At 24.7% G+C, this 9,748-nt stretch overlaps 1 protein-coding gene across 3 annotated transcripts in view; it reads right to left on the bottom strand.

The window, feature by feature from the left end:
* LOC113556237 (lutropin-choriogonadotropic hormone receptor-like) overlaps nucleotides 1-8,599 on the bottom strand; it is a 63,012-nt gene extending 54,413 nt beyond the window's left edge. For 2 of the 3 annotated variants that reach the window (XM_026961064.1, XM_026961063.1), the window contains exon 1: nucleotides 8,432-8,599. In XM_026961064.1, the coding sequence (XP_026816865.1) occupies nucleotides 8,432-8,565 (134 nt within the window). In that variant the 5' untranslated portion in view covers nucleotides 8,566-8,599. The remainder of the gene's footprint in view (nucleotides 1-8,431) is intronic. The other variant, XM_026961062.1, reaches the window with a different exon arrangement.
* Between the last annotated feature and the right edge of the window lie 1,149 nt (nucleotides 8,600-9,748).

The following is a 9,748-nucleotide window of genomic DNA, read 5'->3' on the forward strand; positions in this document are numbered from 1 at the left end:
AATATTATTACTTATACACTGGAAATGTATATAAATATGCACTTGTTATACTAAAAAAAAATTGAATTATTGAATTATTAATCATTATATTTTTTTTAATTAAAGTATAATATTATGAAATACAAAGCATAGAAAACATGTTATCAAAATTTAATTTTTTAGAACAAAATTACGTTTATACTTGAAAAAGTGAAACTATATAAAACACTAATATTAATAATAATAAATTATTACTCTAAAGATGTGTTAGTTAATATTTTATGTATGTATATAGCAGATTATATATTTTTTTAACTATGTCTATTCTCGTTATAACTATGTAATGTGCATTCATATGAAATTGACAAAAAATTATTAGATAGCTATCAGTCGTTAAAAGTTTCTGCATATTTTTAATTTTATATCAATATTGAACGTTTACTCTATACATACTTTTTAACCCATTTTACTTCATTTTTAAAGTAACCTATTTGTCTTTATAAAGCTATGGCTGTTGTAAATTCTATAAATCACAATTGATTATTTACGTACATTTTTCTTAAAATAAATCTATTAACGTAACAGGCGATCAAAATATATATTATTGTCCATTTGTGCTCTAAGCATCTAATGTATATTTATACATACTCTATGGTGTGTATTTAAAAATTAATTATATAACTACTTATTATTTTTGTTGAAGTTTACAATTTCTGTAAGTAAATCGTGTTGTACTGTTGTATCAATATAGCAAAATATAAATAGTTAGATTTAATGTTATAAAATAAGAATGCTTAAATCAAATAAAAATCATTTAATCAAAGTATAATTGATTTATTATTAAAATAACTACTATCAATTAAATTATATTAAATATTGGTGTATTATTATATTAAATAATTGGCGTAATTCAATCATCTTGATTAATGAACAACATGATATCTTCTAACAGTTATAGCTTTAAATAATTTGAAAGATATGTATTAACTCACAATACTGAATTATTTAATAAGCTTTTTAAAATACATTCACTATTTTATAATAATTTATCTGTGAATTATTGAAGCAAATTTGTTGTCTATTTTTATATTTTTAATTTTTCGTAACTTTTTGATATTATTTTTATACGATATTTGATAAAATCAAACAATTAAATTATTAAATAAAATATTTTATTTTAATAGTCTTTTTTTTAGCTTAAAATATTGTTTTATATAAACTTTAAGTGTACCTATATTCCAAAATTATTTAAAATTTATTTAACTATTAACTAAGTATATTATTATGTTATTGATAATTGTATCATCTCATTGTCATAATTCATATTTTTTTCTATATTTATTTAAAAGTAAATTATTTTTAATAAAACATATTAAATGCATATTGGCCATATTATTTATTTTCTTAACTTGAAAACAATATTCCGTTTTGTAAGTTATTAAAAATATAACATTAAATAATAAATAATTAAATAGTTAAATTATTATTACTGTTAGGTAATATTTATTTAAATATATTATAATAAATTACTAAATAAATAACAAAAATTTAACTTTATATAAAAAAGGAATAGTTCTATGATTAATAAGTATCTTAAAATTTTAGTTCTTATAATTTTAAGTATACTGAGTGAAAATAAAATATAAGTTTTAAAAAGATTAGTATTAGAAAGATATTTATAGGAACTTAGTTAGTAAAAAAAAAATTATTTTATTGAGAATTCTTTTTTTAAAATACCATGTCATCAATAGTCTAATGCATTAACCTATTTACCTATTCATAAGAAAATTAAATGGACATTTCATATATATATATATATAAAATCAGTAGTCAGTCGATCATTTATCGGTGAAACGTTTTAATTTTGGAATAGAACTCCGACTCAAGCTTCGTTTAGAGAATGTCCTCATCTCATTATTTTTTGGCAATAATAAAATAAAAGATGATAAAAATGTTAAATGATAGGGACATTAAGAATATATGTAAATAATACCTTATTTCACTAATGCATAAAAATATTACCAATATATTAGATTGCCAAATAACTAATTGTATTTTTTGACACGATAATGACATCTAAAATATTTATTTTTATTTTTTAAATTTAAAATTAGTGTTCATTATTTTTTTGGAACAAAGCGTTCTATCCTATCAAATTTCATACATATGATAAAGGTATAAATTTAATGAGTTTAAATTATAAAAAACCAAGAGCGTTATGCATATTATGGCATAAATGCATTAATGCATTATGCATATAAATAATAAGTATGTTTATAAATTTGAATTTATATTTACATATATATCAATGACACAGTATCAAATGATCCTATACTACACAGAACTAACACCACAAATTTTCCGAGTAAGTTCCTCATCTGAACTCAAAATTGAATGTTTTTTTAGTACACTATTTCTACAGAATCTAACTTTATTAATTTAAATATACATTATTGAAAGTATAATAAACTTATTCATAAACTATGTTTTATTATTTAACTAAAGCCTTAAAAGCTTATACCTATTGTGTAAATCAAAACTACAATTTACTTCAGTTTTAAATATTAGATCAACAACTTTCAAATTACAATTATATAATTGCTATTGAAATTTTAAACAAATAAAAAAATATTGCAAATATATAAAACCGTAGATACTTTAAGTTATGAAAAACGTTTATATTCTCTAGATATGATATAATTTTAAAACGTTTGAGCTGTTTTGGATTATTTATAGACATTTTAAATTTTTTTAAACATTTTTATTTTATTTTCAATTTCCATGAAAATAATTTCGCTTGATCAAAGAAAATTATACAACTCAAGAGTTAAAAATGTAATTCAAAAATATATACTCATTTTTTGTATAAGCCTTTTAAAATCAAAGATAAAAAAATGGTAAGAATCACGAAAATTTACAAAATATTTAGTAATTAAAAATTCATAAAATTTTCTATTTGAATAGCTTATGCTTAAAAATTGAGAACGAGATTCGTTGATAGTTTTCCTAAAGCATTCTAAAAATATAATCATATAATATGCACATTTTTTTCATTAATATTTGAAGATTTAATTTTGGCAAAATTGGTTATTTAAACAAAAATAACGATTGATTTTTCCTAAATTGATTTTAGTTATTTTGTTGTTCAAAAAAATATTAATCTTAGAAACTAAAAAATTTTAAGGATTTAAATTGTTATTATTTATACACTATGAAATTTTCAAAATATTTACAATATTCAATTTAAGGTATTTATACCACAAACCTGTTATTCATACTGTTCTACTGTACGCGGTTTATTATCTTATAATAGTTAATAGCAATTATAATTAATAATATGATATATTATGTAGTATATTTTAACAAAAATATTATATTATCATTATTATATTAATAAACAAATTAGTTAGTAATAAGCTATAAATAGACTTAGAAATGGAAATTAATGAACAGCCTCCGCTCAAATTTGTTTTTCATTCACAACGGTCGTTCCGTTGAATTGAAATGTAATATTTCCTTTTAAGAAACCTTTTCAATAACGAGTTACACTCAAAACCTACTATACAGCAGAACGACTTCTCCGTTTTTCCACTTAAAATCTATAAGCCCGTAAAGATGTTAGCATCAATCAGTTAAAATGACTCAGTCAATCAAATTGGCAGGATAGCAAAACCAATCTCCATATTAGTGATATAACTACATTAATTGTATTGCATATATTTTTATTGTTATAAAATTATTGCTTCCTAACATGAGTTATTCAAGTAATTAAATTATTAAGAACCCGAATTATAAAACTTATTAGTCACTAATTACCATAAAAAATTAAATGTTCAAAAACTACGTAACTTACGTAAACAAGCATTTGATTCGCTTCAGTAATTTCCATAATATTTTAATTATAACCTTTTAATCATAATATGCAAAGTACATGGAAAGCAATTTTACTATATTTTCGATAATATGTATAATGTATATTTCATCATGTGTACTAGACAAAGTTGAAATATTGACGGTGGTATGAAATTTTCAGTATAGTGTTTAACTTTATGTCTGAAATTATTTTCAAGTATTAAACAATTTAAAATTTCAATTAATAATTTAATGCATACTTACACGATTACGTATGTAATCATAGTATCTATAAAAATGATTTTTATTTCATGTTTATTTGTGTATCACCTGATGGCTTATATATGTAAATCATTATTATAATATAAATACCTAAAATTTGTTCATGCTAAACTAGTGTAGAAATATTTTTTATATCGAGTCAACTATAGACTCGTCCACTAATGATTAACAAATACGTTATACGTAGCTAAGTATATGAAAAAAAATTAAATAATAATTATTGATTTATATTTACTGTTTACTTTTTAGTGTATAATGTTATCATTTCCAAGTAAATATTTCTTATTGTCGTTTTACAAAAAAGTTTTATATCTTAAAATGTTAGTTTTATTAATGCGTTTACTTATTTAAGTAATATTTAACATCCATCATAATATATAAATACATAATTATATTATATTTAAAATAATACTAATTGGAACGTTTAAGCTCATATTATAGTTCAATAAAAAGGTTTTATAAATGTAATACAATATATGTTTCTGCATAGTGCATTATTAAACTATTTAATCTTATACAGTATAACTATAAAAATATTTTATTTTAGTTGCATAAGCAAATAGAAAATATTAGATAGATTATTTCCACAAATAATGTTGATCAAAATTAAATTAAATGTTATTTCATTACAATAATATGGTTGATTGTATTTATAAATATAATATCAATTGTTGTTAAGATATTTAGTCATTAAATATATTTTATGTTTTTATATATTTACATAAAGTCACGTTGGGTAAAATATAATTTATAAGTAATATACGTATAAATATAATAATAGTTATAATTTAAAAACCTATAATTCGAATGAATAAATTTCAACAAAATAATATTTTATAAGCTACAACAATATAGTACATTTTAAATTGCACATAAGTACATCAAAATACTGTCTCTTTTTTAATAAATTCAAATATAATGCGTTATATAGCTGAATTAAAATTTTTTAAATTAAGTATTCAAGTGATTTATGTAGTATATTATTATTGTATATAAAAGAAATATTGATATAAGCTAATAACTAATAAGATTTAAATATTGAAGTTACTAAGTAGTATTTATTATTTTTACTATAATGGTAACATTATTGTTTGATAAGCATTAACATTTTTTATTTATTTATATATAATTAAAATAATTAAATACAATTTGTTATGATACTTTTTAAAAGAACTTTAACATCGACTCTGGAAAGGTCATTCTGACCATAATTTAAAATGTAATTAATATTATCTATTTAAATAACTTTATATAGGTTTTAATGATATCATAAATAGCTATATTTAGTTGTTCGTACGTAGGTATATTGAAGCTTGTATACATTTTCGGTAACTCATCTACCGTATAAAACATTAAGTTGACTACATTATATTTTATTCTTAACCCCTTCATGACTTTATTTAAGTTTAATTATATGTATAGATCAAACAAGTTAAAACTAAGGAACATAAATTCTAAACAAAATAATCTGATAATTTAATATCAATGTAATGTTTACTTGATTTTTTAGTGAAACTAAATTTTATTAAGTAAAACAAATTAAAAACATTCAGATAAGTACTTAATATTATACACGCACAATTTAATACAATATAAAAATGATCAATCAACAAATTATTTTTGTTTTTATGCATAATATATATTACAATAAATAGTCTACAAACTAATAACAAATGTAATCTATTAAGTAAAACACTAATTTGAAACAAATTTGTAAAAAATAATACAATTTTAATTTTTTGGGGCTAAAATATTATAAAAATCCCAACAAAATTGAAATTTAATTTTAATTTTGATTACTTGTCTAACGAAAATAAAATATAGTGCTCTCGTGCAAATCATGTATTAAATTGTACATTATTAATACATTTAAAATAACCAGTTTATATTTAAAAGTTACAATAAGTCAAGGCCGTAACTGGAAATTAATTTTGGGGGGTTAAGCTAAAAAAATTGTATTTTGATTAAAACAGAGATTGAAATAGTTATTTTACTACTACATAATATAACACGAAAAAAATTCGGGTGGAGGGGGGAGGGGTGAACCCCCGAAACCCCCTCCCCCCAGGTACGGCCTTGTAATAAGTACAAGTTATAAATTTCCTGCCGAATGGGGAAGGTATATAGTAGTATTATAGATGCGTATGACGTCCATACTTTTTGAAAAGAAAGTCCCTAACACATTTAGGTACAATGCAAATTTTATAGGAAAGTCAATTGTTTCTTATTTTTATAGTTTTTGTTTAGTATAACAGCCAATAGGCTTATTTTCACGCCATTCGACTGTTATAGAAATGTTTAGTTTGATATTTAACCTATTGGTTATAAGTATATATTATTATATTACTATATGTTTCTATTTTTTTCCGTGTACTACCGATAAAAATATTATTTTTGAATGGTGAACATTTTTAACATATCGAACTAAGCTTTTTGTGTACGGTGTTTAAAATATTGTGATGCTTCATTCTCCAGTGTTTTCCAATGTTATACTTGTGAGTCTTTAAGTATAAGTAGGAGGTAACATAGTGCTAAATAACCATACTAATAAAACAAATAAAATATAGATGTGCAGGATACGCTAAATTTCTGAACTATTTTACTAGGTTTACGAAATTATAGTAGACGGGTTTATTTTAGATTAGATTATAGATGCTTTATATTAGTTTATATGAGGACGAAGCAAGAGTATGATTTATAAGTGGTTCCTCGAGGGATTTTTAAAAAAACATAGATACCTAAAGATAATGGTTTCTGGTTTCCAATGAAGACGTGACAGGAAATCGTTTTTCAAATTCAATTAACAAAATATTTTATCGAAAAATAATATTATAACCTTGTTATTGTTTTGGTAGTTATATAAGAAAAAGAACAGTTACATAAAAATAAAAATAAAAAAATAAATGAATTTAATATATTTACATATTTGCTAAGCAACAGAATGTATTAATTTAACATGATATTGGTTTATGTGTTAATACGATTAGACACATGCAAAGTAATTTCGTTTTTGATAAATACTTTTTGAAATAAAATTTGCATTGTATTGTCTTTATTTAAAATAGCAAATGCTAAATATATATAAATATATTAAAATTGGTTGAAAAATGGCCTAGCAAAAAAAAAACTTTATAACATATCAACACAATTTAATAATGATACAATGAATGAAACCATTACATATTATAAATTATTTTTTACCAATGTGAGTCTATTATCCAATCTATATTTTAATATATAGGGGCCCAGGGCGATTCTTTTATCGAACACTCAAAATTTCAAAAACTGTTGTTTTTAAAATTTTTTTTTTTTATAATTATCAAACGATATAAGACAACATTTTATTAAAGCACATTTTTTACCGCTATAATATTTTAAGATTTTTACTTTTTTGAATGACAACATGTACTTTTAATTTCGTATTCTCAAGCAGAATATTTTTTGAAGTGTTTCAGTATATAATAATTTAAATTTAAATGAGTAGTTTATGAGTTATAAGTTAATAAAGATTAGTTAAGCGGACTAGTAAGGAGATACATGCCCGCAAAATGGTGATCTACTACTCCTCTTAATTTAATTTTAAATACATATAACCTATTAACTACTTGTTTGAATTTTGATTTTTATTTATTCAATTTAATTGTCATTTAGTTATATAGTAAAATGTATTATTCAGATAAGACATTTTTTATTAATTACGCTAATAAAACAGTATTGTAAGTATAATTTACTAAATTTTGGGTGAGATTTTCGTACTTATATTTTTTATCAAATCCGACATGGATCACTACGAAAAATATTTTAGAAAAATTCAAAAACCAATTTAGCTGCAGGTATAAGCCATAGTCTTTACAACAAATTAAGATCAAAAATCAAATCACATTACAACTATAATGATTCCGACACGGGGTAAAACAATTGTAAAACGAATTGTAAGTTCGCTTGAATACCATAACCATACATGGCCCGCCATTACGTTATTTATATTAAATGTTTTAAATCATAATGTTCTTATGTACTATGTATAATAGATATATACATACATATATATTATATTTACTTACGACTAAGAAATTATAACTAACTAATCCTTAACTATCCTGACTCGTGCTATATTATAAACTGTTTGTAGTGTATACCTATTAATCTGATAGTTATTATCAATCGAAATAATATTATCATTACATATCAAATCACGTCTCGGTACGTACATGGACCCGTTGTAGGATCGTTATTCTATTATTACGTACACAATTTCTTATGCATATTAGATATTATATCCACGTAATAATATATATATATGTGTGTAATTATATACCTGTTGGACGAGAAACGGTGGCGGCGCATGTTGACGACGACGGATTTTCGTCTGTCGTTGGATGCGACCAATAAGACGGTGGTCACGTTTACGTCGTCCGTCCGCGAAGAATCGCGGCTGACAGTGCGCGACATGGCGTGTGCGATGCGACAAAAACGGCGAGCAACGCGTCCGGTGCGTTTAAATAGATGAGTGTGGACCTCCTCCGCGACGCGCCGTCAGTCACCGCCGCCGCCGTCGCCACCACCGTCGACGGCGGCGTTCGACGGCGGCGCGATGCCTGTAGGGGCGGGGGCCGGGGCAGGAGTACTCGGCGTTTAGGTCCGACGACGACGACGACGCGCGACACGACGGGCGAAACGGACCGAATGGCATAATAATATTATATTATACTCTGCTCGTGTACGTGATGCGCGTAACTTTCGCACAGATTACGCGCACGAAAAACAATATACTATAATGTTGTTATTATTTTATATGATCACGTCGATCACGATGTTATATTACAGTTATTGTTAATACTGAGACGATGAGTTTTAACTTTTGCGTCCCGTCGTAATGATATAATATTATTAATAATAATAATAAATAACGTGTCGGCGAGACCGTACACGGCGCCAACGATAATATATAATATATTATTATAATGGTAATAATACTCGTATAATACTAATATAATTGCGATATTAAAATATCATACCTGCAGTCAATGTGAGTGTGACAATAATAATTCGGAGTGTGCGCGCGCGAAACGGGTTGAAGACTGGCAGCGGTGTCATCGCCGCCGTCCTCTTGAGTACGTATCTATTAATCGCTGGTTAACGGTACTTGTGCGTATGGTTTTTTTTTTAATTACCGCGGTACATATCATCGTAACACGCGCGTATTGACGTATAACGGGTACGAGGCGTATAATTGTGAACGCGTTAACCGTACCTATATTTTCATACCCATACCTGTCCCACCTGTATACATTGCACGAGGCTCACGTGTCGCGTGTTTGCTCGTAGTTAATCCGAGATAAACATTCGGCGTTACATTACGCGGTGTCATTATACATTCCGCCGTTATCAATAACATATTATGCGACGATCGTTATTATATAATATTATGTATTCAAGGCTGGGCAAGTTGACTAGGTGATTTTTGTTTTTTTTTTTTTTTTTTTTGTTTTACTCGTCAAGCTAAGTTTATACAGAAAACGTAAGTTAAGTTTAAAGGTAAGAGTCAAAAGTTAAAAAGGAAAAAAAGTAACTCGACTTTGTTAAATTCGGTTTAACTGAACACTATAACAATCCATCATGCCAGAGATGTCAG

This window comes from Rhopalosiphum maidis, chromosome 3 (assembly GCF_003676215.2).
Source record: "Rhopalosiphum maidis isolate BTI-1 chromosome 3, ASM367621v3, whole genome shotgun sequence".
NCBI lineage: Eukaryota > Metazoa > Arthropoda > Insecta > Hemiptera > Aphididae > Rhopalosiphum > Rhopalosiphum maidis.